The 27,454-nt window shown below is 40.7% G+C and overlaps 2 protein-coding genes across 5 annotated transcripts in view; one reads left to right on the forward strand and one right to left on the reverse strand.

Moving 5' to 3' along the window:
* Positions 1-59: 59 nt before the first annotated feature.
* pcbd1 (pterin-4 alpha-carbinolamine dehydratase/dimerization cofactor of hepatocyte nuclear factor 1 alpha) lies at positions 60-2,893 on the reverse strand. Its single transcript, XM_079688709.1, has 4 exons — positions 2,738-2,893; positions 1,868-1,999; positions 1,699-1,779; positions 60-573 (listed from the first exon to the last, which is right to left on the reverse strand). Exons 1-4 carry the CDS (start codon positions 2,738-2,740, stop codon positions 481-483), a joined length of 309 nt encoding a protein of 102 aa, XP_079544835.1. The 5' UTR covers positions 2,741-2,893; the 3' UTR covers positions 60-480.
* The window catches only part of LOC307043806 (heparan-alpha-glucosaminide N-acetyltransferase), a 30,822-nt gene continuing 3,959 nt past the window's right edge, over positions 592-27,454 (forward strand). Inside the window, exons 1-18 of one of the 4 annotated variants that reach the window (XM_079688652.1) lie at positions 592-829; positions 951-1,025; positions 1,174-1,246; positions 4,070-4,164; positions 4,953-5,074; positions 6,065-6,174; positions 8,090-8,159; positions 8,249-8,312; positions 10,719-10,804; positions 14,093-14,169; positions 15,753-15,783; positions 15,892-16,052; positions 19,342-19,454; positions 20,258-20,379; positions 20,976-21,099; positions 21,208-21,294; positions 22,623-22,700; positions 26,583-26,653. In XM_079688652.1, coding sequence (XP_079544778.1) covers positions 722-829; positions 951-1,025; positions 1,174-1,246; positions 4,070-4,164; positions 4,953-5,074; positions 6,065-6,174; positions 8,090-8,159; positions 8,249-8,312; positions 10,719-10,804; positions 14,093-14,169; positions 15,753-15,783; positions 15,892-16,052; positions 19,342-19,454; positions 20,258-20,379; positions 20,976-21,099; positions 21,208-21,294; positions 22,623-22,700; positions 26,583-26,653 — 1,667 coding nt within the window. In that variant the 5' untranslated portion in view covers positions 592-721. Of the gene's footprint in view, positions 830-950; positions 1,026-1,173; positions 1,247-3,557; positions 3,716-4,069; positions 4,165-4,952; positions 5,075-6,064; positions 6,175-8,089; positions 8,160-8,248; positions 8,313-10,718; positions 10,805-14,092; positions 14,170-15,752; positions 15,784-15,891; positions 16,053-19,341; positions 19,455-20,257; positions 20,380-20,975; positions 21,100-21,207; positions 21,295-22,622; positions 22,701-26,582; positions 26,654-27,454 lie in introns of those variants that run through there. The other 3 variants (XM_079688651.1, XM_079688653.1, XM_079688654.1) reach the window with 3 other exon arrangements.

The raw sequence follows: 27,454 nt of genomic DNA on the forward strand, positions 1-27,454 counted from the left end.
ATCACGGTCACACATAGTGGATGTTCTACAGTGGTGTTTTCAATAAAATGCATTCAGTCTTATCATTTTTCTGGTCATTTTCTTTTTAGTTCAACAGAAAATAACATTTACTAAAATGTAAAGTACAAAATCATTGGCACATAATGCACTAATTGTGGCAGAGGGACACATGAATGTTTAATGGAATAAATGGAATGGTTTCCGAAAAATTACTAATATTAAGAATGTTATGTGTGAACATAATTGTACCTTTAGCTTTTAATCTAATTTATTCATCAAATGTGTAACCAGCAACACAATAGTTTTTTAACCACGTTGGACCATTTGTGGTCAACACCTACCGACCTACATCATTCACAATTCACTGAAGGTAACATATTCTTTGGATTTGCAGATCACATCCTCAGCAATTTTCAGTGAAATTAATAAATGAAGAGCTCTTCATTTTCCACTGTTGAAATGACTGACGATGCAGGTGTCTTACATCATTGATGCCTGGTCAATGAATGTGGCCATAGTGATGTCTCGCTGGGACACCCCCCCACAGTCATGTGTGCTGAGAGTAATCTGGACCTGTTAAACAAAAAGGAGCATATAACTAGAAAATTACTAGTAGATCTAATTGTGTCTCCTTTAGCTCAAAGATGTTGCTTTAATCAGAAAACTTCAAATTGAAACCAGAATACAGCATTTTCATCCCTAGCTTTCTCATTGACTAACAATGAAGCCAAAAGAAGGAGAAACATATTTAGTGACCATCTATCCCTGCCTGATGTCAGCTGAAATGAAGGCCCTAAGCAGCCAAAGTGCAGTTGAATGTTTTAAGCAAGTACGTTTAAAGTAGACGATGAAAGCTGTCAACCCTGGTCAGGTTTTATTTTATTTTTACCTGGGCCTTGAAGCATCAAGCTGTCGACAACACCGACATAATCACTTTACTTTTTGTTTAGCTAACAGTTGTTGTGCAAACACGGTTAGCACTCACAGTCATGTTCCAGGCTATGTTTTCAAGCCACCTAATGAATGTAAGTTCAATATTCACTCTATTTTAACTCTGTTTCAACCCCTGAAGGAAATATCTAGCTCTTTAGCCACTAAATGCTACACTGTGACAACCTGCTACTAGCTGGTTAAGCTAACAGTCTGTGTCTACCTCATGGATGTTTGGTCTAGTGTGGCGCTAAACAAGGGACTTCTTCAGAACTTTCGGGCAGAAAAGATCTGCTTACGTCTGGAAGTGATGGTGGTAAACCAAAGTAGTACAGTTTTGGACTTTGCCTGCATTAGCTAACAACTAATGTACTGCATTTGCAAGTGAAACACATGTTTTTCACAAGCTAACACTTTCTGGGGAATGGGGATGTCTCATTGTACACCTTACACTACACCTGTATGAGCTTAGACATTTGTTTTTAACAGGAAGGAGTTGTGTTGAATCAACTTCAGTTAAAAAGACAGTGCTTTCAAAACATAACGTTTTTCATGATATTGCAGATTATTAAAAATTATTTATGCATGTTATGCTTTGGCACACTGGACTCTTCTTCAGCAGAGAAAGCCAATTAGGAGTCTAACTGTGATGCAGCCTAGTATTGACTGATGACCACTAATGCCCTAAAGTCATACACTGTATATTATTTACAACTTTAGGGTTGTAAATTAATTTCCTTTGCATGAATCATAATTAGTATTTAATACCTTATTATAGACATTGAACCATTCAGGATGATGGTCCATCTTCTCAGCTTGTAAAGCCACTCTGGACATAAAACCAAAAGCCTGAAAGAAAAGAACACAATGAAGTCATACATATATACAGTACATAATATACAATGGTTACTAGGTATATGGAATTTATATTATGAACCTGATTGAAGTCTTTAAAAATAAACTCTTTGTAAATGGCGTCCCGTGTCCCAAGTTCCACCCACTGAGCGTTGCGTAGCAGGGGGAGAAGGTGGGCCCTCTCCTCTTCAGTCAGACTCTGAATTTTACCAGCCTGGTATAGAGCAGAGGGAACAGTTAAAGCAGAACTGAGAGGGGCAGCTTCACAAACACAAACTGTGATTGGTTGCACAGGATCCCATCTGGAAACAATGAGAGGCTGCATTCCTGGTTTAAAAAACTAGCTGGTTCAAAGGTTTGTGATGGTGGAGGTGGGAGGGGTGTTGGAGGGGGTTCTGTTTGGTCACTCTGTTCCTAATCTTGACACATGATGCAGGGTCACATGGATTTAGAGTGGCTTGTTTCAAACTACCGAAACAAAAACTATTAACTGCATTGTCAACATTTCACAACATTCCCTATTTGTGTTTAATTGTGCAATCGAGAGGGGTCTTATGAAGGCTTTGTGCACAGATGAGCGATCATGCCTATAAACCAGAGCAAGCAAATGTCACGATCAAAGCCTGAAACAGAGTAATGACATCAACAGGTATCATAGCAACACTCTAATCTGCTCTATCAGTAGAGCGAATGGGCAGCACACAGACAATACTCACTGGCTCAACCCATGTCTATTTATCACGCGCAGTGGCTTAGTGCATACACAAAGACAGGAAAATATGCATATGTCAGTCTTATCCTTTCAGAATGATACAGACACATGTCAAATATATCTATCTGCATTATAAAACATTTTCTAGATTAGTTTTAGTCAATCTCATAGTCTAAAAATGGCAACAGGTGTGTGAGCATTAGGCAGCCCTCACACACTGGAGAGAGGTTGTGTACTCACCATGTTTGCAGAGTGTTTTCATTCACAGAAGAGGTTCAGCTCGAGCTCCCTGTTGCACAGATCTGTGGAGCAGCCAGTGAGAGTGACTGGAATCCAGTCTGACACATGAGCCGTAGGTCCTGCTTAGCTGCCCGTGCAGAAGCCTGCGCATAAATCCTCCCTGCTGATAGGCTTTATGGCCCCCTGACAGCACAAGCTTAATCATAAACTGTCATGTGTTGCACAAGGCATGCATGAGGCCAGCTATTGTGTCAGCAAACATTGCTGCACCAACAGTGTTTGATGAAGGATACTGTTCCTTTGATACCCTCATATCTTCTATATATGAGCACATTAACTACAACTGTAGCATAATAGCACAGTTAATGATGTCTCTGTTTAACAAGACGGCATATTTTAAAGCAGACGCTGCTCTTCAGCTGACTGGAGTTCATGTCAGAGGTTAATGAGCTGCTCCTGCGAGATTGCCCCGGTGAACTCATCTGTCACGGCGAGCGCTCAGGGAAATGAACTGCTTAATGAAATGAGGAGAGGCAGAGGATGTGACAAGTGATCAACATTTCACAGTTGGCTGGGTGGGGAAGATGATAATAATGCTTCAGTGTTTAGGTTAGAAAGGAAGGCTGTGATTAAGACAAACACATTAGATCAGAGTCAGATGGTTGGAAAAATGGCTAATCCCTCTGATGCCTACAATATTGAGATTGAGAAGTTTGCATCAATAATGGTTTTGTATTGATCATTTCTAGAACTGAATTGCAGACGAATTTTGTGCCACACATTATTCAAATAAACGCATCACAACGTGCGCCCTTTTGCCCTTTGACCGCTTTTTTTTTTTTTATTAGTGCGAGTGCTGTAAAGATGAGTAGTGGTAGCCAATGTTTTCAAGTAGCAACATGGAGCCCAGGATACTACAAGCAAGTATAACTTTGTTAATACTTGTAACAAGCAGTTATGGAGGAAACTTAACATCAGGTTAGTCTTTTTGGATACAGTGTTAGTGGGTCTTTCTAGTGTTTTAAACTCTCAATAGTCTTCATGTAGTTACAGATTGACACAGGATTCCAAGAGCAGTTACTTTATGCCTCAAACATATTTAGACTCTCCGCTTTTGGTGTCAATCAATATTTGTTTTTCATAATCGGGGTAAACATTCAATTATGACAAATAGACCTGTCAGTTGTATGAGAACTTACTCTGTCGATAATATTGAGTCTGTGTTATGATCTTGATAATGACAGAGACCTGATACACCCTTGTGTTTTATATTTATGATGTACAAAAAGCTTTGTGTACACCGTAAATCAGTGCCACTTTGAATCTATGCAGGGCCCACTCTGAAAATGGACCAGGCTTTGTTAATATTTCACAACCAGCTGGCAGAAGAAGTGCAGGTCTTTTACACATCAGATCACTGCTTCAAGGTAAATCAAACATATATACACGGTCTCTCTGTTGCCTCTCATTTCCAGCTGTCTGTTATTCCAGATTGATCCAGATATCAATAAGTGAGCAAACTTACTAAAGTTTGAGATTTAAGTTTCTCACCAATAGCATCGTTCATGAAAACCTCCCCTGTCTGGTCATTTCCACTGTCTTTCAAACCCAACATATTTAGTGTGTGGTTGAATGTCCTAAAAATCTGAAGTATAGATACCCCTGATGGTATGATATTAAACTCTTCAGGTTTTGGGGATTTGTCTAAGAGAAAAAGCAGACATTACATTTAAAGCTGATCTAGTCTACTATTTCTCTGCACTTTTTGATGTAACAAAAAGTTGCTTTTCTGACCTCAATTACAGTCATTCCTAACTTTTTTTATGTTGTTTTAAGTTTTTGTTTTATTGTGAAGGAAATGTAAGCAGTTCTACAAAAGAGTTGTGTGTGTTCTTTTGAGAATTTTAAAAACATTTTGAGACATGTGGATGCAATTCACAAGGAACAGGTAAAGACCAAAAATATTTACTCAACTTGGAACAAGAGAAGTAAATATATTTTTAATAATTTGCACTGCCCTGCACAATGAACCTGTAACATAATAATGTATATATTTTTCGTATTTATTTCTTTAGCACGCTGCTAAAAGATTAGCTTTCAACTGCACATTCTACTTGTGTATCTGACAAATACAACTTAAAATGCGTGAATCCTAAACCATCATGTCCCCATTCCATCCCATTAAGTCAGTGTTTCACCTGTTTTCCCTTCTCAGTGTCTCTACCAGCATTTGGTCACCGTGAAGCCCAACAACAACAATGCATCTGTGGTGATCAGCACAAAATTCACTCTAACTATGCAAGTGGACTCACAGTCCAGGAATGTGACTCTCTGCAGGTAACCAGTTAAACATTCTAACAAAGCATCAACCACATTAAACCACCTACAATCCCAGGAAGTAAAAATGCTGATTAGTCTCCTGTTTACGCATATTAACTGCCTGTGGGAGTGTATTGCTCTGGCTTCCAGCAATGATATAGTGTGGTGGCATCCGATGACTGCCTCAGCAGTCTGTGAGATCATTTACAGGGCTGGGGGAGTAATCCTGACCTGCTTTCTGGACCTGAGTGATGCCCTCCCTTAAACCACCTCACCGGGTATCGATCAGCAGCCTTTTTGGGGTTAATAAGACCTGACATTCCAATATTGATGAAAAGGGCTCATTAAAGCGTCAAAGCTGTGCATATCCTGTTGAAACCTCTGCGGGGATGTTAACTAGAGGAGACAGTTGCCATATTTTTAAACAACCACGACTGACTGACACGACTGACAGGGGTTTCCATTTGGGGTCACCTGTAAACACGGGGCAAGAGATTCGGTTGCAACATGACAGGCCTCTGTTGCCTTTTTTCGCCCTCTTAGAGGTCTGATGCGCTTCTTAGATCAATGCTGAAGTCTCTAACCAGACTGCTGCCATTGATTTCCTTTTCCCCTTTGAAAAAACACTCCGAGTGATAGCTAGTATGTCATCCCAACAGTGGATCAATATGAGCATGTAATGCATGTTTTTTGGGGGCCTGGAACTGGACATGACGAGAGGACAGGGGGACGCACTTTAAGACAGCAGACACTAGGGGTTGCTGCTGAGCTTGCAGAGATTTTAGTTAGGTCTAGAGAAAACAGCAGAAAGTGAATAAAAGAACACATTTCATAATGCTTCTAAGGGAATATAATTTCACAGTGGATCAAATAAAACATCTTGTAATTGTTTGTGCTTTTAAACATCAGAACAAAGTTCAACATCCTCCCTAACAATACGAAGCAGAGACAGGAACACGTTCAGACATGCAGATAGTGTGTCTCAGTGTTTCACTGTTTTGGATGCAGGTGGAGTCAGACGTATGGGGAAGGTGGTCATTACTCTGTTTGGATCCAGATGTCCGAGTCTGCCAGCTGCACTGACGCTGTGGATAAAATCCCAAACAACGTCTACCTTCGTAAGTGAACAACACTGAAGGAAACATGATGATGACCTTCAGTAATCAGTCGCTCAGTTTTTAATAGAACAATTTGACTGTTATGATTTAAGCCACAGTGACAGAAAAGGAACCTTGGTCCACGCTCAAGACAAGCCTTTGATCCACTCCCCACTTAATCGAGTCAGCAGAGAATCACTCGCCCTGTCCACGTCTACTGAGCAGCTATACTCGCACATCTCCTGGGACATGATGTGTATTGATCAGATAAGAAATGCCTTCTTGAAAAGGGATAAAAGAAAAGCTTTTCTGTTTGTTTTGAAGGCCCTGGCTGCGCGCGTGGAGGATTGTGGGTAATACATTAGGGAGTGTGGAAGGATTAGGGCGTAATGGGATTTTGAAAGCGTCCCTCTCTCCATAATGTACACTCTACTTAACAATATTGCAGATTATGTTGTAGATCAGACTTTTAAGGCCAAGTAGTCATTATCCAAGCAGATATATGGTCAGCATGACGGCCCCCTTCACAGTATGATGAGCTTCCATTAGCTCCGCAGACCAGTGATTATATAAACTCCCCATAGGACTTGCTCAGCTTAAGTAATGGTCTGGTCAGCAGCTCAAGACAGGTTAGAGTTGCCCTGCTAGGAAATATCAAAGTTTACTTCTGATTGATTGGCCGTGGGGCTTCATGAGGTCATTTGATGGGTGCGGTATTCTTCAAGGATATGTTTCTGTGCAGCCACTATCAGATCCACCCTTTAATCATGTTAGTACTGTATTCTGCATTGTACCACAAACCACAAGTCACCTGCTTAATTCTCCCAAAGAAATCCAGAATATCGACTGCCATCAAGTGTTTGTGCGACTTTAACAGACGTATCAATGAGCTAAAGTAGCTGTTTTCAAATGTCTCTTTTACTTTTTCTATTTATCTGGCAATAACTTAACCAAAGAGCGAGCAGGTTGTTGTAGAGATCTAGTGTTGTTTCACTTCATGTGCTGAGAGCTTTATGGTGTTTTTATGAGTGGGCAGCAGAGATGCCAGGACTTTCCCGAGGCGATTAAGTGACCACTCTTTGTTCAGGGTGGATGTCATCATAGTGTGGATCCAGCTCAGGTTAAAATGGCTGCTTCTTGTTTGTTTTTCCACCGAAGACAAATACGGAGCGTACTTCCCCATTATTTCAGTGCTTTGACGCAAGAAGGCTATACTGCTATCTCTGTGTTATTTTTATAATCAAAAGCACTCCTATAATGTGTCTCAATGTTAATGCAATGCTGCTGGTTGGGATGGGTGAACCATGATGTAGCAGACTTGCCTTTTTTGATTGCAAAAAAATAAGATACAAATCAAATTGTCATTTTTGTTGGACTAATGTCTATTTTTGTACATTATGACGTGAAACGGAAACAGGAAACACACTTCTTGTTCCTTAAATAATTAGTGAATAAGCCTGAATTCAAGAAGGTAGATTTAATTTGTTCTGTAACAAATAAAATACATCTTATCTGCATTGTTTGTGCCTTACTACAAACCTCATCTTGACCCCACTCCTATCAATGATGCCCTCAGGCAGACCAGCTCTTTCCCTCTGTCTTTGTTTTTCTCGTCCTTGCCCCAGTGTAGCCTTACATTTTCAGTTTTTTATGCCTGCAGGGTTAGATTACCCAGATGGATAGACAGAGAGTTTTCCATTAGGTCCTTGTTTTTCACTTGAGGGATCCCCTTTGACACTGGTTGAATGACAGAGAGCCACAAGGGAGTCCAGAGGTGAGCGGAGCAGACAGTTTGGACTGCTAATCAGGCCTTTTATCCCTAGTCAGATCCTATTCTGACAAAGATGTACAGTATAAAGCTCCTGACATTGACTTCCAGACAGACTATGACGTACAGGCTCGCAGTCTGAAACAATTTCCCTTTTTTGTATTCCAGCTCTCCTGGTAGCAGCTCTCTTACTGGGCGTAATCGCTCTCTTATTCACTGTGGCACCCAACATCTTCAGGTACCAATATGTTTTTTACATCATCCACAATGAAAATACCTTCCTGCATTGAGTACTTCTCCATCTGAGCTAAAACCTCTCATTTACAGGAGGCGTTGCCCCTCAGAATGTATTAAGTCCATTTGCTGCCAAGGCTCACACTCAGTGGATAATGTAAGTAAAATTCTGCTTTTAATTATCGTATTAGATTTAATTGATTGTATTTGGATCAATCATAAACCAATCAAATGATAGTGGAAATCTCATCAATATCAACTCTACATTTTGGACATCCTAAACATCTCAGTATGAACATATAAATGTAAGATTTATGGGTATCGTGGGTATTTCACAAGTTTTGTTTAGCCCATTATCTCCTGGATATGAAGTGTTCAGTAGAGCACTGCACAAAAAATGCACCACCTTTATTTCCTTACTGCACAAAATGATTTGCTTTCTTTATATTCAAATATATAATGTGCCTTAGTCCAACAGTAACATTGGATTATTTCCATTGGCCAACTACGCAGCCTGGGATGCATTCCAAAATGGCTCTGAGACTCCAGTCATCAAGACGTTTGGGAGACACTAATGGAATGATTGATACAAATGTTAGCAGAGCCAATTGTATAGCAGACTTACATGGTAGAGATAGAGCGCATATCCGTCGAATCATCTTGCTTGATGGCAAGAGCTGCTGTGTAATTTTGGTGAGCATGAATGGCCCCTCTCATTCTTCCAAGCAAGATGTCTGTGTCTTCCATATGCTGTGTGTTTGGCATGCAGATCCATCATAACATATTAGTGTTGGTGTCTTCCTGCTCTGGCTCTTTAAACTCCGGCGTGGAGGCCAGCGAGTCAGGCTAATCCAACCGAAAGGGCAACAGGCCAGAGCCATCTCAATGCTGCCTTCACAGACGGGGGGGGAAAAGAGGCGCCGACACACAGAACAGAGGATGACCCAGGATAGAAAGTTGGCCAACATCATTTTAAGGAGTTCCAACCCCTGTGGCAATTGGATTTTTGTTTTTTTCAACATTTTTAAAATTATAGTTATGTAACATTTACAAACAAGTTTAACATAAAATTACTTTTCTTGTCTAAAAGTTAAAGAACGAAGGGAACAAATCAATGTGATCCCGACAGGAGACAGAACTGTAATTCTAACATAATAATAATAATAATAATAATTTACTTCTACAGAAGAGGATAATTTCATACTTAATGTCAATTAGCAGAACCCGTCAGCTATTAAATGAGCTCTTGTAATTAGCATTCAAAGCAACATGAGGGCTCCTAAGAGAAAATTAACTTAACTATTTAAAGGTACAAGCACTAATCAATATTTTTGTATCAACATTCCATCAAATGACTAAGTGAAAGGGGAAGGGCTCGGACATATTGGCAAACCGACACAATGTTATCATTTGATTCTGCAGTTCCTTTCAGTTCTACGCAGCAGTTTAGCATCTTTCAGCTTATGATTTTGTTCAGTTTTTCTGCTGTCTTTCATATAAAAAAACTATTATATTTCTTTAAAGGCTTCCTATAATGCTATTTTCAGGCATATATTATGGGTCTCAGATATATAAAAATATATAAAAACATGTCTATGATGTGTTTTGCGCAAAATACAAACAGATCATGCATTTTAGACACCCCTCATATCCATCTGTTCCAGCCCTGTTAGAGAAACAGGGTTTCAGTTAGTCAGCATTGCAAAATGAGATGTTACCTCAATGCTTTTTTATCTGGTTAAATAAAGGTTAAATAAAAAAAAGTAAAAAAATAAACGCTGATTTTGGGTTCTTAGCTTGAAAAAAAAAAAAGGAGGAGGGGGAGCTAATGCCTGCTCAGAATTACCCGGCAGATACAGTTCAATTTTGCCGTGGTTAAACGCCATCATGTTCCAAACCACATCAAGGATTATTTCTGAAACAGCATGGAGCTCAAATGCTTTTTCTCTTGCGGGTTTACCACAAGGTGAGTACCTTTTTTTATTTCCTGCTTTTTTACATACTCCAGTACAGGTTAGCTCTGAGTGTAAACAAAGACCATATTACGTCCAAAACACATCAGGCATTGTTTCTGATGGCAACTTTCTGATAGTGCCGTGGGTCCGCATGTCCGATATGACGTAATTTATGTCATATCGGACGAAAATCTGGATCAGCTCCGTTTTTAGAGATGTGGGTATGGAGGACGAAGAGAGAAGGGTTTTTTTTTCTGACACTTTGTGAGTTTCCTGACACTCCAGGGACAAATATGTATGTATAAAAGACATCAAAAAGTGCATTTTGCATGATAGGTCCCCTTTAATATGCTAAATGTAAACAATGCAAACACTACTCTCTTCCCTCACATGTTCTGTATATCTCAGCTATCACAATCATATAAAGGCATTCAGACAATGATTCTTAATTTCAGGTGGTTATATGCAAATGAAAATATTTGTTCTGCCAATAAATGCCCTTAAATCCTACAAACTGGTCCTATAAGGATTCTTGCTAATGTAATTAAAATGTGTATGTAAAAAAATGGTGTTAAGTTACTTGACATCTTATCGTTCTACCCTAACAGGGTGACGCACAGGCTTGTGAGGCAGAGGAGGAAAATACCACTAAAGCCAAACCAACACGTCTGCTCTCACTGGACACTTTCCGAGGGTATGTCCGCCATCAGTAACCATCCTGTTTATCAGTCTATCACCACATGCGGCTCGTTCACATGCTAATTCCTTTTGGAGCAGTCTGAGGCATGATAAAGATCTACAGGCCCATCATAATGAATAATTACAGGGGTCACAGTCTGGCCACATGCTCCCCCAAAGCTTTTGTTATCAGGCCGTATAGCTTTGGGCATGATTTCTGATATCAGAGCGTCTTGGGTTTGGAACAGCGTGTTGCTGTTGGACAGGAGTGATGCATGTGATTGAATCTGGACTCCCTGCTAGCCTTAATTGTGGCCTGGGGGTAGACACAAAGCACGCCTCTCTGGAAACAGGATGCTGGTGTGGCTTTGACCTCCCCCTAGCCAAATAATTGATGCAATAATACAGTCGACATATCAGCACACATCCACACGGCCATAGATCTCCTGCCAAAATAGAGAACGAGAGGAAATCCAGCAGCACAGAGGCAGCGTCCAGCAGACAATTGGCATCTTCTCCATCTGTGGCTTCCTTTTGGATGAAAAGCCATCTGAAACCACTGTGCATATGAGCTTAATTCAAAACACCACTATTTACTCTGGGAACGGTATTGGATAAATACCCTTAAAGGGGCCTCAATAGGATTGTTGGGGTTTTCCCTTTCCTGTAGTTTTTTATATACATTTCTGTGCATGTAAATGGTCTTCAATGGCTAAAATCCTTAAGTTCCCTCCAGAGAGAGTGAATCCCCCCCTGCCTGAAACGCCTCAATTGGACTCCTTTGTTTACTTCCATAACATTTTTTACATCATTATTTAACACTCACGCTTCTATTGGATAGCGCTCCAACACTTTGTACGTGATAGGCTAAGGGGTGGCTCATTTCTAAGTGGTTGACCAATCAAAATAGAGCTGGCCAGCTAACCAATCGGAGCAGACTGGGCTCTGGTTGGACCTTTTTGAACATTAAAGCTTGTAAAGAGGTCCCAGTAGAGGCACAAAGTACAAATATGAACCTGAAAATTAGCAGAAGAGGGACCCTTTAAACCAGACTTTACAAAAGGTTCAAGGAAAGGCTACATTTTGATTTCATTTCTTTCTGTTATGCTGTTTGCCGCTGAGCTTAATCTTATTAGATGAAATGTCTCTCTGGGGTTACAGATACTTGTCACATATTGACATCCTGATAGGTAATACTGGAAATTCTCATAACTGACAACACACTTAATCAAACTGTGACTCAAGATTAACGCTGCGTTGCCTCCTCAGCCCTGTGACTTATGATCCATACTCCCTGATAAGTAACAACTTTCTGCTGAGAACAGACACATCATCTACCATAAATGCTGAGACATTTCTGATGGCAAAATGCTTTTCTCCTGAGCTGAAAGGTTTTTCTGATCATTGCTCAGGCTCCACTGACATGATATACAGAGAACAGTGGGGTACGGTTGAACGTTAATTTTTCTAAAAGGATTTGCATTTTAATCTTGTGCCACACCGCTAAAAGCCTGTCACCAGTTCCCTTGCTGTGGGAAATCGCACCGTCAGTAGTTCATACAACAGTAGGAACAACTATTACAGCAAAACAATGGATTGTCGTTTACATTTAACACCAGGTGGCTGACTCATTCCGTTCCTTATTTTTGACTAAGCTCCAAGTTTTCCTCCGATTCAGTTTCAGATATGCTCTGATGTTTGGCCACACAAAAAAAAAGGAACCTTGGCATTCCCACTCAAGCAGTAATTTATTATGACTAGGTTGGATGTCAGTGTATTTGATATGGCCAGTGCAGAAGGTAACTCAATACTCTGCAGTGATAGAGTGTAACTATCCATTTGCAATGGGGAAAAGTACTAAGCTAACACTCTAATTGGTAATGCATGTACAGTGATTCAAATCAAAGAAGTCCATAAGCGTCTATCAGCGAGTCATAACCAGTTGTCACTGCTGCGAGAAAGACATGTATATCTGTAATCCGTTAGCTATAAATCACATATACTGATTCCCAGGCATGAATAAAGTCTATTACCGACGTGACAAATTCTCATTGGATAGCTTCAAAGGGATATTTACAACTTCAACCTGATTAGTCACCAGGAAACAAGCCTGTGGAGCTTTAACCTGGATATTGTATTAACTTTGTTGCAACATAAAGCAAAGTGATCTCAGATCCCATCATATTAATCATTTATAGTTTCCCTTAATCAAAATTAGCAGACACCAGTGACGCCTGTGTGCTGCCTTTGAAATGTAATCTACCTAAAATAGAGCTCTCATTCACAATGAGAGTGTTTTGATTAAATAAATGGCCAATAAGCCCTGATATTGCAGGGACTTTCACCAGGCTCCCATGTGGCAAGAGATTTAACCTGTGTCTTTGTCACTATGGCGACTAATGGATTTGTTCGTCAAATTTTAAATGATAGCCGGCATGCAGATGGGTGCGTGCGTGAGAGAGATTAGTACACGGACACATGTAGCCAGGTTTACCTTACTTTAATAGCCCTTTTGAGATGATAGTGGCCGATTAGAATGTCGTATCAGCAGGTTGGGGCTAAAAGAGCAGTAATGGCTTTGGTGCACCTCTTAATTCAATCTGGGCAGAAAAACAAGAGCAGGCAGATATAGTACAGTGCATCTTATCAGAGAGTCTATTTCTTAGAGGTTGTCCTAATCTTATTGTCTAATTTATTTTTGATTGAATAAAACTTGGATTAAAAGCTTAAATTCAAGTATTTAACATGGTTAAACAATTGAATCTCCCTCTATAGCCAGACCACGCAAATATATACATATTTACCCACCCAAGTTTGTGTTGTGTAATGGCCCCACTCATTTTCTGACATGCAACGCAAACACCTTTTTCCCCCAGTATCTGATTCAGTGAAGCACTCCATCACGTGTGCTGTGTTTCAGCAGCCTTGGCCAGTGCTAAAGCATAAAGTGTATCATATATTAGAAGCAAAGTCTTTAGTCAGCACTCCTGCTTGAGGAGATCCAGAGGACAAGTGCTCATTTCCTGAGTGATTCATAATGCTTAGATTGCATTACCTCGCATTTGGAGTGTGACAGAATAAGAAAAGCCCCTCCTCTCCCCTCTTTAAATATAATTCAAAACCGAATATTGTATCAGATGTATAAGTTACGTGTTAAGAAAACAGCTATGATATGACACAGTTATGCTGAATTCAAAACACATTTAACCCTAATTTCCATCATTTACTGAATGAAAAGAATCCAATTGTTGCTGAATAACCCAACAGCGTGCTATAGTGCTTACTCATTGTAGTGTCTTTGTAGGTTTTCCCTGACAGTGATGGTGTTTGTGAACTACAGTGGAGGAGGCTACTGGTTCTTCCAACATGCACCATGGAATGGTTAAGTATATGATATGTACAGAAATACATCTTAAAGGGGCCCTATTATATACATCCTCTGGTTCGTATTTGTATTTTGTGCCTCTAATATGTTGTGTCTCCATGCTTTGATGTTCAAAAAGCTGTTTATTTTTCTCATACTGTCTGTGCTGCAGCACCTCTTTTCACCCTCTGTCTGAAACCAGAGCCCAGTCTGCTCTGATTGGTTAGCTGGCTCTGTTGTGATGTTGGTGAACTGCTTAGAGATGTCGCACACCTTAGGCTATTAAGATCAAATTGTTGAAGTGCTAGCCAATAGAAGCGTGAGTGATACATAGTGACCTTACTATGTTACAGAAATGTAAACAGGAGTCCAATGGAGGAGTTTGGGGGGGAGCCTTTGCTGACCATTTACATGAAAAAAAACTAACACTATTTGTCTTCCCTTATCATATAGATTTGATAAAAGCAATGATTAGGGATTTTGTTGGCTCATTGGATTATTGCTAAAAATAAACTATGTGGCATATAAAGGTTTGTGGTACTTTCACATTTTGTTCCAACACGAAAAAAAAAAGAAGAGATTTAGAAACATAAATGCAATCGCCAAAAGTAAAAAGCTAGTGTTTGCATGTAATCACGTCACCACCGAAAAACGTAATAATATTTCAGCATGATGACATGTAGTTTAATTTAACCACTTGTTAGGAATTGTCTTTTTTTCTTAACCACAGACCTTATTTCGGCATCCAACGAAAAACCCATTAAAAAAACATTTACTTCTAGATGCAGGAACAGAAATTGCAAAAATGCTGACTAATTTCCAGGTTTAAGGACTCATTCCTGTAGCCCTCTATAGCTGAAAGGACTGACAGCTCACAGTGGTCAGTCTGCCTATACTTGTAATATTTATGTACGCCTTCTTTCAACTCAAGCCAGATATGAAATGAGTGCATGAACTCGAGGCAATTATTCAACAGCAGCAATCTCCTCATTGTGTCTGCAGCATTTCTGACCTGTTGTCACTAATTATGATTAATGCAGTCTCAAACCAAACACACAGGATGCCATTCCTCACGCCAGCCAAATCAAAAGGCACGATCCATAGATCCGTGTTGTTATTAACAACCGGGGAGGAGACGAGGGGAAGGAGGGATGAGATTTTAAATGGCAGCTGAGCTGGGAGAATATTGGAGGGGGCAGTGAGGGAATGAATGCTATGAATTCTGTGTCCTTTTTCTCCATGAATATAAAAGTTTAAAATGTCACTCAAACGTATTAAATCCATGTCAGTGTTTAGGGGTGTTCTCAATTTAAATCTTATAATAGCCTGTCTGCCACATCTACAAGTGTGTATTGATTTCAGCGCGGTTTGATTAATCTCCTTATTGCTTCTGTCACAGGAGTGTAGATATTTATTCACCTTTTGGAAATAGAAAGATAATGGCTGATCAGCACTTAGGGACATAACATTGTTCTTAATCCACCTCCTAGTCCTTTTGGATTGAAGAGATTAGGAAAGGGCAAGAACTCTGTACAATGGCATTAAATACAAGTATCTGTGTGTCTATTCATATTAATGTTTGCCTCTGGATTCGTTGCAGGCCTTACTGTGGGAGACATTGTCATGCCATGGTAAGTTTAATACAAGAGGACTGTCATATATTCTCACTCCCATTATAATTCACTTAAATATGCATATTTATTTGTGTCTTACTCGTGTTTTATTGTTATGTCTTCTAGGTTTGTGTTTATTATTGGGACTTCGGTGGTGTTGGCTCTCAGATCCATGCAGAGGAAAGGAGTCAGCCGCCTGCAGCTGCTGCGCAAAATCACCTGGAGAACAGTCGTCCTGCTGATGCTCGGCTTCTGCTTCCTCAACTACTCTCCCAGAGACGGACCACGTACGTGAGACATATGCAGCACTCAATTATTAATGGAACAAATACTTTATATGTGGATGCGTTTGTTCTGTGCTTTTTAATTTGATCTATAAGGGGGAAATGAACATAGACGCTGACAGGTTTAATAATATGTCCAATTGCACATGCACAGCACTCAGAATCTTTTGAACCATCAGAGGACAGAAAGAGGCAAACAATACATTTGCTGTTGTATTAAATATTTTGAAGCAGATTTTATCACAAGGATTTTTCAAGATTCATTCCATATAGTTACGTGTAGCCCTCCAACTATTATTAGGTTGTGGGTAGGTAAGGTAAAGGTAAAGGTACTACTTTGATAATCAAGTAAATGTTTCAGTCATAGTTCAATAAAATATGCAATACTTTTGATGGTTTCACCTTGTGGAATGTCTTTGAGCATCATAATAAACTTGTATGTATGTAATGTTCAAAGCAAAGCAAGATGTATTTTAACAATAGCTTGGGTTATAGGAGTAATCATCAGCATTTTTACTTGTTTCAAAGGCAAAACAACTATTTTATGAATTCAGAAATTGTTAGAAGACTTGTTGTTTATGAAAACACCATGTCTTATAATAAGGAGTAATCTACATATTTGTAGTATATTTATAATATGCAGAAAACTGCAGTTTGTCAAGTGACAAAGACAAAGATCTAGTATATGTTTAAATCCAGACTTGTGATAAAAGCCAAAGCTGCAGGGCCGTGTCGGGGGTTATAGAAGGGGAAGCTGGCTGAAAATCCACATTTCATTGTCCACCTGGGGATGCGCGGGGCGCCCCTCACACATTAGCCCTCCCCATCGCTAATGGACTTTCCTGGGTGGATGTCTGCGTAACTGGGTTAACAAAAATATTGTTATTGTGTGTGTAGTCTAAAAATCTAGCACCGGGGGACGTTTAACTGCAGCGGATTGAGCAAAAACAAGCGCTGCGGTAATGGACAATTACAAACAGATAGTGTTACACTCTTCAGCCCCATGCAGCTGCTGTGGAGGCTGGAGGCATAACAGCACACTGACTTTACCATAAACTGCAGCTCTGCCCTCCGTCTCCAAGGATGTCCTCTGCAGCTCTGTCCCAGGGTTTGATCTAATAAGAGAATGGAGTCATATCGGCTCAATATGTTAAACCATTTCAATGTCAGACGAGACAGAAGAAGGTGTTAACCTTTGACAGAAACTATGAGTCATTTCAAATAAACCTTGCTACGGTTAGATGCACAAATCATCGTCAAAGCAGAGACCTTGAAACTCCAATATATTTTTATTTTGTCCCTTTATTGAAGCACTTGCATAATACTTTATTTTAATGGTTACATTTCACATTTCATTAGATTAACTCAAAACGTAGTGTGATGAAGCTAAAAAACGTGGCTGTTACTCTTAAATCCTTAGAAGTTGACGTTTTCGACATACAACAATATTATTTACCTTAAGACGACAGTGTTTTCAAAGTTTGATCTCTGACTATTCACCAGTTTTGTATTGTTTTTGGACGGTGACAAGCTACAAGAAATGATAACGGTACGTCCACACAGTTCGCGTCGCGTTGAAGCTTGCCGGTGGGCGTGTCTGGCACGCGACCAGCAACCAATCACATGAATCTTCCGCCCCGGACACACAAGCACACGGTTTGATTGGCTAGCGCTTGTATTGGCATATGATTTGATTGGCTGGCGCTTCTGTCGACGCTTGAAAAGTTGAACTTTTTTCAACTTTCAGCGCGAGCAACGGATGCAAAGTGACGCGACGGAACCACAATGCAGTTCGGTAAACAATGTGTGGACGTTACGTAACGGAGCGTCCACACAGCAGCGTGCGTTGGCGCTTGGCGGTGGGCGTGTCTGAAGCTTGGGGAGTCAACGCGAGCAACAACCAATCACATGAATCTCCCGCCCCCGACATACAAAGCAAAATGCTAGCATTCCATGCTAGCTATATATACTGTCCATGCTTGCTAGCTGTCCATTCAATGTTTAAACGAGGTACACTGGATATAAACTCCCCAAACAGGCGAAAACCTACCAGTTTCACCCACTATCTCTGCCACCTCCCTCCATGCCTGGCTCCTCCGGTTTGTATCCCGGTAGATGAACAGAGACTGATCATACAGCACCTGGTGATTCACTACTCGCAGCATACACGCGGTTTGATTGGCTAGCAGTTGTACTGGCAGATTTTCATAAACGGGATTTGGTTTGGCTGACGCTTCCGTCGAAGCTTCAAAAGTTGAACATGGTTCAACTTTTGATGCGAGCAACGCAAGCAACGCGTAGCTACGCTCCCCACAATACAGTTCGGCGAAGCGTGACGTCACCCCATTCAAAATGAATGGGCAGAAACGTTGAAGCTTCAACGCACGCCACTGTGTGGACGGGCCGTAGTCAGAAAAAGATGAGGTCAGAAGGTCGAGTTCTAACCCCGACAGTAGAGAAGCCTTCAGACGATGAGAAACCCATCTTTTTGAAACTGTAGTATTTGCTAGACTTTCTGATGGTTTAAGTCTTCTCACTTCCACCACATAATCATTATTTATTTTATATCTATCAGTGAAAGTGCTCAGAGATGGGAAGCAGACAGCAAAGCTTTCACTTCTTAAATGATATTGAACATCAAAAAGGGTCTCAACTTCACACAAAAAACCTAAATAAATTGATCAGAAAAGCAGTTCTCTTTAAAGCTGTAAGACTTTCAAGATGCAATTTATATACAATATATGTTGTGGGGGAACAGATATAGTACATTTTCATGGTGGGAGTGTGACCTGCATGTTTAACAATTGTGTCATAAGTAAGAGCTTCCTCTTTTCCTGTGAAAGGAGACATTTCCGCCTCTTATTTGATTTGCTTGGATCAATGAATGGGATTACGCTGTTTTCATGGCACTTTGTGTGGCAAAAAGGTTTTCAATTAACTAATGTGTAGATTACCATCAATCTCTCAACCACAAGCCAATCTTATCCTCCCCAATTTGTCGAGACAAAGAGATAACTGGGAATCTTTGATTTGCTTCCCACGTTCTTGACATGTCTGTTTCCTGTAGGCTGACACCATCCCCAGTGCTGTCCGTCATCTTCCTCCAGGAAGATGGAATGGAATTATGGAGAAGATGCTCACGTGTCCAATATTGTCTATTTCCTGATTTATAATTTGCTCACATCAGCAGGAATAGTTATATATCTGTGCTGGTACCTGAGTTGTAAGGTCATATATTCATCACTGAGTATCAGAGCATGCATGAGGGATCATGATGTTGACTGTGTTGCAGTGTCCTGGTCCTGGCTGAGGATCCCTGGGGTGCTGCAGCGTCTGGGCTTCACCTACTTTGTCCTGTCTCTCCTGCAGACTTTCTGGGGCCATGAAGAAATCCCACTGCGAGCGGTGAGCAGCTCTGTCAGGTTCACTTTAGTCTTTCATTACACACCAGGGGATAAAAAAAGTCCTGCCTGGAACAAAACATTTATAAACAGCTAATTCACTGTGTGCGCCTTGAATTCCTGGGTACATCAAAGCCGTATAATGTAACATTTCACCTTAAAACATTCTGAAAATGACAGGACCTATCTTATATGTTTTTTAATTTTAGTAATCCCAAAATGTTTTAAATCCTAGAGAATTGTTTAGTCCAATACAAATACAAAAAATTAAACTGTTCTTTACTGGTGTTACTCACCTTGTCTCATTGATCCTTGGAGGCAATGTCCCTCCTTTGCAGGGGGGCGTGGTCAGCTGCAGCTCATTTGCCACAGAATCAGCCCTTGTGAAGACAGGGCTGGAAAAGAGCAAATAGAGCGAAATGAGGCATGGCTAAAATGCATGATCTGTTTGGTATTTTGAAAAAAAAACTTCACAGATATGTTTTATATAGGTATGGCCCAATATATTATTCAAATATAGCATGATAGGTCCACTTTAACAGAGAAACAGACTGGGAAAACATCAGCAACAAATCGGATCGCTGCCTCTCAGGGACGTCCAATTTTCAGCTAAGTTGCGTTGTAAAAACATGTATTTTTAAATGTTGTGTTTGACCAGTTTAACTCATTGTGTCTGGCCCCTGGCAAACACCTATGATCCTAAAATACTTCATGACACTACCAAACGTGTCTTTTGTTATTGTTTTGATCAACACCCCTAATGGCAGACAATAATTGTGCATTTAACACGATGTATGTGTGTTGCAGCATCCCTGGTGGAACCCCGTCCAGGACGTGGTCCTGTACTGGCCACAGTGGCTGATTATCGTCCTGCTGGAGACTCTGTGGCTCTGCATCACTCTGCTCCTGCCTGTACCCAACTGCCCCACGTAAGTCCCATCACGGCTCCCACTGTCTGTATGTATAACATACAAAGCCAGATCCACTCATGAACTCACTGTACACGTATGCTTAAAGTGTAAATCCCCCCATGCTGAGATAATCTCCCGTTGGGGCTGTTGCTCTGCAGCAGAGGTGTGAGCGTGCACCTTGAGTCGCTGGTGTTATGAACCTCTGTGATTTATGGGCCTGTGGTGGATGCTTCAGAGGGCATAATTAGCCAATCTGAGTCTGTCATGTGCAATAAGAGGAGCCGAGGCAGAGGATCCATCTTCCTCGCTCTGCGTCTTCTGCTCAGTGCTGCTTTTTGTCTGCGTTTTCCCCCCATTTACGTGACCCTGCATAACATCACTGTTACAATACTCCTGGTTCAAATAGGAGCTCTTGTGTTTCCTCCAGCAGCTTGTTGAGCTCAAATAAAGAACTAAACTAAATCTCTCACATTGGAAATGTGACCTGAGGAACTTCCTTTGGTTAAATCATCTCATAAAATAATTTTTTTAAAATCCTTTATAGTTATGTTGTTACTTTTTCATTGCTATTAGAATGCCTTGTTTTCGGTAACTACACTATTGTTTGTTATCAGAGGGTATTTGGGAGCTGGTGGAATTGGGGATGACGGTCTTTACCCAAACTGCACTGGGGGTGCAGCAGGATATATTGACCGATGGATGTTTGGGGATAACATGTACAGATACCCCACGTGCAAAGTAAGATCTTTTCACACACACCTTTCATCATTTTACCAATTCTTCTTAAAATCGTGCAGCTGGTATTAAAACAACCTTGCTTGTCCTTGTTGTCTTGCTTTTGTTCAGGAATTGTATCGCTCCACGCAGCCCTTTGACCCAGAGGGGGTTCTGGGTACAATAAACTCTGTTGTCATAGGATTCCTGGGGATGCAAGTAAGATGGTTTATTCATTTGACCTGTGTGATTCAACAAGTGGTACAAGAGTATTTCTAGTTTTGAGTCGTTTTTGTGTGTCAATACTTTTCTGTTGTTGTTGGATGGTTCTTAATTTACTATCGCTTTTAATAGGCACAATGCTTTTTATTATACTTTGTTTAGTAAATGGGTGGTTTGGCCGCGTATTGAACCAATGCAAGGCTAATTGAAGGGCTACTGATAATTAGTTTGATGATGTCAAACATTTCATCACTCTATTTTTTTCTGTGATTTGGGGGAACTCCCTTAAATTCTTGCAATGCTGGCCTCTGATTGGCTGAGAGCAGCAACTTCTTCATATTTGACCAAAGCTTGTTATGTGAAGGCTTACTGGTCAAAAACTACTGGCAGAAACTAGTCTCAAGAATCAATAACTTCCGTACAATTATACAAATATTATTTTTCATTTCTGTTCCAGAGCTTCTTTAACTAGAGGATCAATGATGGACTATAATGCTCAGACTTTAAAGAATGATATTATCAGTGAGACTACAGTTAATTATGTTCTCTGTTCCCTTACAAAACAGGCTCAAATGTTTAGATTATGTTGCCGGTGCCAGCTCTTTTGATTGAGCTTAGAAAATCCTGTTTTTCTTATTGTACACCTGCAAAATCCACTAACATTCAGAACAATCTAAAGCACAACGTAACTTCTATAAAAAATGTTGGTTGATTAATTTGCCTTAAATGCTGTGTTACATTGAGTTAAAATTACAGGTAGATAATATATTTCTTTTTTAAATCAAGGCTATGTGAAGTACCTTTTTCCCACCTAATTGCAAGTGCACAGCTGCCCTCTTTTAATGACAAAATGTTGTCAGAAAGTGAGGAGAAGGGTTTGGTCTTTAGACCTGAGCTTCTGACGGCGACAGCGTCACTTTTAATAATTTGCGTTGTGGGAAGTAGCCCTGCAAAAGCAGCCACATTGCTTAATTCCCGGTGGGCGGTTAGCACTGAGCCCTTCCGTCAGCGAGTCTTAGACGACACGCCAGGTGTCCGTTGCCCTCCTCTGTGCTGCCCGTGCTAATGTCCTCAGCTGAAACATATTCATCATCACCAAATTAATCAGAGGGTGTGGATGACTTACACGCCACATCTGGCTCAACAGGATAGGAGAAATGTGAGCGCCACGTCAGGGACACAGCATTGACATCCCAGGCATATTTGGTTACCCAAGGGCAAATACATGCACACACCCGTTACTGGTGTTTACATGGTATTTCTCATTAAATGTAGGATTAACTGAGTTGTGGTGTCCCTGCTTATCTCTGCCTCCTTCTCCACAGGCTGGGAAAATTATCATTTTCTACCGGGGGATAAACGTCCACATCCTCTGTCGATTCCTCGTGTGGGCCGTCATCCTGGTACGTTGCATAATGTGGGGGTTTGAAACACAGCTGGGAAAGTATAGAGTATAAAAGTCAATTAATAACTTAAAACCAAGACAACAAATCACCTTGTCCTGCTCCTGTGACTCACACCGGGCTGAGCACTTTTATGGTCCTGCGGTTTTACTTCGCCATGAAGGTAGACTGCAACATGTTTTTCAGCCACTCTGGTATTCGCTGGCTAAGCCATTCATTAGCAGGACTTAGTCCAGGACATGTGTGTGATCTCAGTACAATTAAACAACATCCATGTGTGGCTGTATTTCCGGGCAGTCATGAGTATCCAGCGCCCCGGGGGGGTAACACTGTCTCTCATTGCCGGTGCCTCACATGTGGTTGCAGATTAGAAGAGTTATTCAATGTCTACTACTGTCTGCAGCATCTAATAAAGGGCACAATTAAATCATATACCTGCACACTAAGTCTCAATAAACATTTAAAGACAAATCATATGACTGTATGGACAGTTTGGTATAACAGAAAAAATATAAAAATTCATTCGAACCCATAATAAAAACAGACATTTTGATAGTTATCAGCTCAGAAAGCAGCTAAGCACTTTTTTGTTTTGGATCTTTTTTTATTCTGGGTGGTCTCACAACACAAGAAGAGGCAAGCTGGCAACTATTTCATTTGGAGGGGGATTGTGTCCCACAGGGAGAAGCCAAGTGTTATATGAGACGTCCCGTTTTGCATTTCTAAACCTGTGACAGGAGGCTGTTAGTCCGTCCTAACGAGATTGACAGATATCCAGGAGGAAAGGCTTTGCTGAGCTTTGCGTGTTTGTTTGCACAGTACAGTGAGACGCTACAGGAGATTGTTTGCAGAACGGGGTTAGTTAGCATGAGCCTGCATGCTGTGGAGGGAGACATCCTGAAGCGGCGGAGCTGTGGCCCGAAGTGATGATGGAGCCGGAGAAGCTGGCTGCCTCACTCAGCCTTTGAAACTGGGCATGATGAAAAGAGGCTAGTAGACGCAGTCAGAGAAAAACACTTAGTTTAATCCCATTAGTTTGAAGTTTTTTTGTATATATTACTGGGCCTTTTCTGATATTTCTGGTTTCTGCAGACTGGCATGTGTGACTGTTTGACCAATGTGATTAAACCTGACAGAAGGTTCCTAAAATTAAGTAAACAATTCCATCCATTAACTCTTTTTAATCCCATTAGTTTGAAGTTTTTTTGTATATATTACTGGGCCTTTTCTGATATTTCTGGTTTCTGCAGACTGGCATGTGTGACTGTTTGACCAATGTGATTAAACCTGACAGAAGGTTCCTAAAATTAAGTAAACAATTCCATCCATTAACTCTGTTTTATCGTTACTGCATTTATGCAATATTTCAATAGAGCTTTTAGCCTTCATAATATTTCTCTTCCAGCCGTTACTTTCTAATGATATAAAGCTTTTAAATCCTCAGCATGTAAGAAGACACTACAGAGAGAAATGCAGCTCTGTGCGTCTGCATTTAGGCCCAATGGTGCTTTGAGTATGCTAATATGCTCACAGTAACAACATGCTAATGTTAAGCAACTATGTTTACCATGTTCATCATTATAGTATAGTTTGGGAGAATGTTAAAATGTATTTATTAGCACTGAATAGAAAGCATATCTGAGGTTAATGCAAATGTCTGACCTGGGGATGGTGTTAGATGGAAAGCCAGAGGATCACCAACGTCATTACAATTCATATTTTGACCTCATGGTGGCACGATATGAGAACTAAGGGGTTAACCAAATAGAGATTCATCATCTGGGAACAATGAATGTCTGTACCAAATTGTATGCCAATATATTTAGCAGTCGTCAAAGTTTTTACTAAACGAGAAAGAATCAAGTTAATGCTCTTGCTAAAGGAAATAAAAGGAAGTCCCAAACCCCAGAGCCATGCTCACAGTATATAAATAAATATATATATATGGTCCTACAACATTATTATAATCAAACTAGAAGGGCAGAGAGACCAGACCTCTAAATAAATAATAAATGGTCCAGTCTGCCATGACATGCAAATCTGCAATTGCACCCACTATATAATTCTGGATGTTTTTCCAAAACTAACATTTATTATTTGCATGATATGCCTTCACATTTACATAAATGAAAAATAAAATGGTGCACCTGCCCCACGATTCGGATCCGCTCAAACCTTCCTTGACTCATGCTTCACCCTTCCACCAAGTTATGGCAGTATTTTTTCAGCAATCCTGCTAACAGACAGAGATACAAACAAACCGAATAAGACTGTAATAGGTCTAACATTTATGCACTAAATCCAATACAAGAAATCCAGCACTGGAGGAATGGGTCTTTTTGTGTTTGTAAATCGGGAAGAATAATGCTCATACATGTGAGAATCAATTGAAATTCTGTTGTGAGAATGTAATATCATTAACCTCAATTCCTAAATGACAAATCTCCCCATTATGTCTCCGGGTGTTGAATCTTATTGACTATCATTGTGGAGCGAGTGACTGGAGGGAGGTGAAATAAATTAGATCCATTTGGCTTCTCCCAGAGGCACAGAGTGATAAAGTAACACAACAGGAAATAAATAAACATTAGGCTTTTATGTTTCGCCACTGTATCCCCATGGGTTCACCTGGTAATGTCACATAGATGATGATATTCAAAATTGTGATGTTGAGAGACGGTATATTCAGGATCATACAGTGTTTAGAGCTGGATCAATACAGGGACGTAAAATCCCAGTTAACTGAAATAGAGAATAACAATAAAATAGATTTTCTCGCACTGCAATTGTTGACAGCGAGAGCTGGAGTTTTTTTATTGATTCTGGGAAGAGATACAGACCGTGAGTAAAGTGTAAATACAGCATATGTGTTCTGCTTTGGTTCTTTCTTTAATCTCAGCTGAATCTATTTTTAATCCCACTAAATGTTTTTCAGCGACAAAGAAAGCAAAATTAGTTTTAGCGATCGGCCTTCTCTTCACATTGACTTTTCTAATACGATTTTGCCTCAGAGGAGAGGAGAGCAGAGCTGAACCCTCTTGTTTCAGACATGTGCTCTTGACATTAGCAGGCCTCCACAGTGGAGGAGGGAGCTCATTTCTACAGGCATCCAACCACAGGATTGATATTATGCACAGGAGGTTCACAAAGAAGTGTTGATACAGTAAAGGACAAGCTGGGTTTTATGCCACAGTTCTCTGTTCTGTTATTTCTACAGCAGATTGATATCCAGGGGCGGCCATGCATCTTCCTGCTAATAAACAACAGTCCCTGTTAATTAAAACCCAACGATCAGGCTCGAGAAGTGAGAGATTGAAATTGAGCGATTGCCCCACATACCAGCCCCGTCCCACATCCTGCTGCCTGGATAGCCTGGAGACTCAATCCAGCCCCGGCTAGGCTATTTCCACACCATCGATTCTGTCATCTATACACATGATGGATATCCACCTAACAAGCATGTTTGGATTCTAACCACTGCCCTGGGTTTCTCTCTGGAGCACAGAATGTATCCTCAAGTATCTAAATGATATGTAAAGGTAAATGGATGAGGCAGTAACAGCTCTCATTGATGAAGAGTCCATGAGATCATACACTATTCCTCAGTACTGTGGTTAATAACTGAACGTGGAGTCCACCTCAAATGGGTGTGACTCTGAAGGGGGGGGTGTCTACGAGGAGCATAACATTCCAGCGTGGACATATTGGCCTGTTGTAGTCCGATATTGTGTGTGTGTGACTTGATGGACTTTGCATCTGACTTTAGATAATCGGTTAATCCTCCGGACTCTGCTTGATTCTGATCCTCACGTTTTAGCAGCCCAATACTGCTCACTTTATCGCCCTCCATCGATTTGAAATCTGTTTCATTTCTATCCTTAGGGAATCTCTGCAGCCATCCTTTCTAAGTGCACGCGAGATGGAGGATTTATACCTGTCAATAAAAACCTTTGGTAAGTGCTTCCTGACCCTCTAAATCCAGCCACTTTTCCTCACAAAAGAAAGGATGGGTTTCCAACAGGCACAAATCAAGGCTGCTAAAACACGCGTTTACTTACCTCTAACGACAGCTACGACTGTAAATGATCACCCGCGCTGTCGGGAGTGTGAGGTGGAGGGGTTATACATCCTCCCAACATGATCACTCTTCCTCACAGCCAGGAAAATAAAGGATGCTTGCTTTATCCTCTCTAGTCACTCACATCACATTTGACCAGCTCTGTGTGATGGAATGGGATCAGGGTCTGGGAAAAGCATCTATATAACCGCGGTGTAGTCTAACCGCTCCCAAACTATCATATGCCTTTTTGGTAAAACAAGGCACGTCTGTAATGGTTTTGCATGAAATACAACCTCAGACGTAGATTACTTTACGACCTGCGCATTCTTTCCACTCCCACATTCCCCTTAATATGAAGTGAATCATTTTAATGTTGCAGCAGGAAGAATACCATTTCATCTGTGATGTGTAAGCAAATTCTTCATGATGTTCCACTGGGGCCTCCTGCTAACGCTGCGCTCATCCCTGGCCATTACCTGCCTGGCTTTTATAGGCAGTTCATCATACACAGGTTATTGAGCCCTTGAGTACGAGTCCCTGCCTGGATGTCTAGAAGTAATTAACTCCCAGCTAAGAGTCCTTTTTGGCCCCACTTCAGCGGAGATAAAAAATAAATAAAAAAAAGCCAGGAGGCTCCGGGAGGCAGCCATTTTACATCAGATGGTATTACATCAAACATTCTTGCACTTAGGAA

The sequence above is a fragment of the Notothenia rossii genome (assembly GCF_949606895.1).
Source record: "Notothenia rossii genome assembly, chromosome: 6".
In the NCBI taxonomy this organism is placed as follows: Eukaryota; Metazoa; Chordata; class Actinopteri; order Perciformes; family Nototheniidae; genus Notothenia; species Notothenia rossii.

Excerpts from the sequence above, each read along its gene's own strand:
- pcbd1 (XM_079688709.1), bottom strand. Across the intron at positions 1,780-1,867 it reads TTTTTAAAGACTTCAATCAG|GCTTTTGGTTTTATGTCCAG; the intron begins GTTCATAATATA and ends CTTTTCTTTCAG. Across the intron at positions 574-1,698 it reads GGTTCAATGTCTATAATAAG|GTCCAGATTACTCTCAGCAC; the intron begins GTATTAAATACT and ends TTTGTTTAACAG.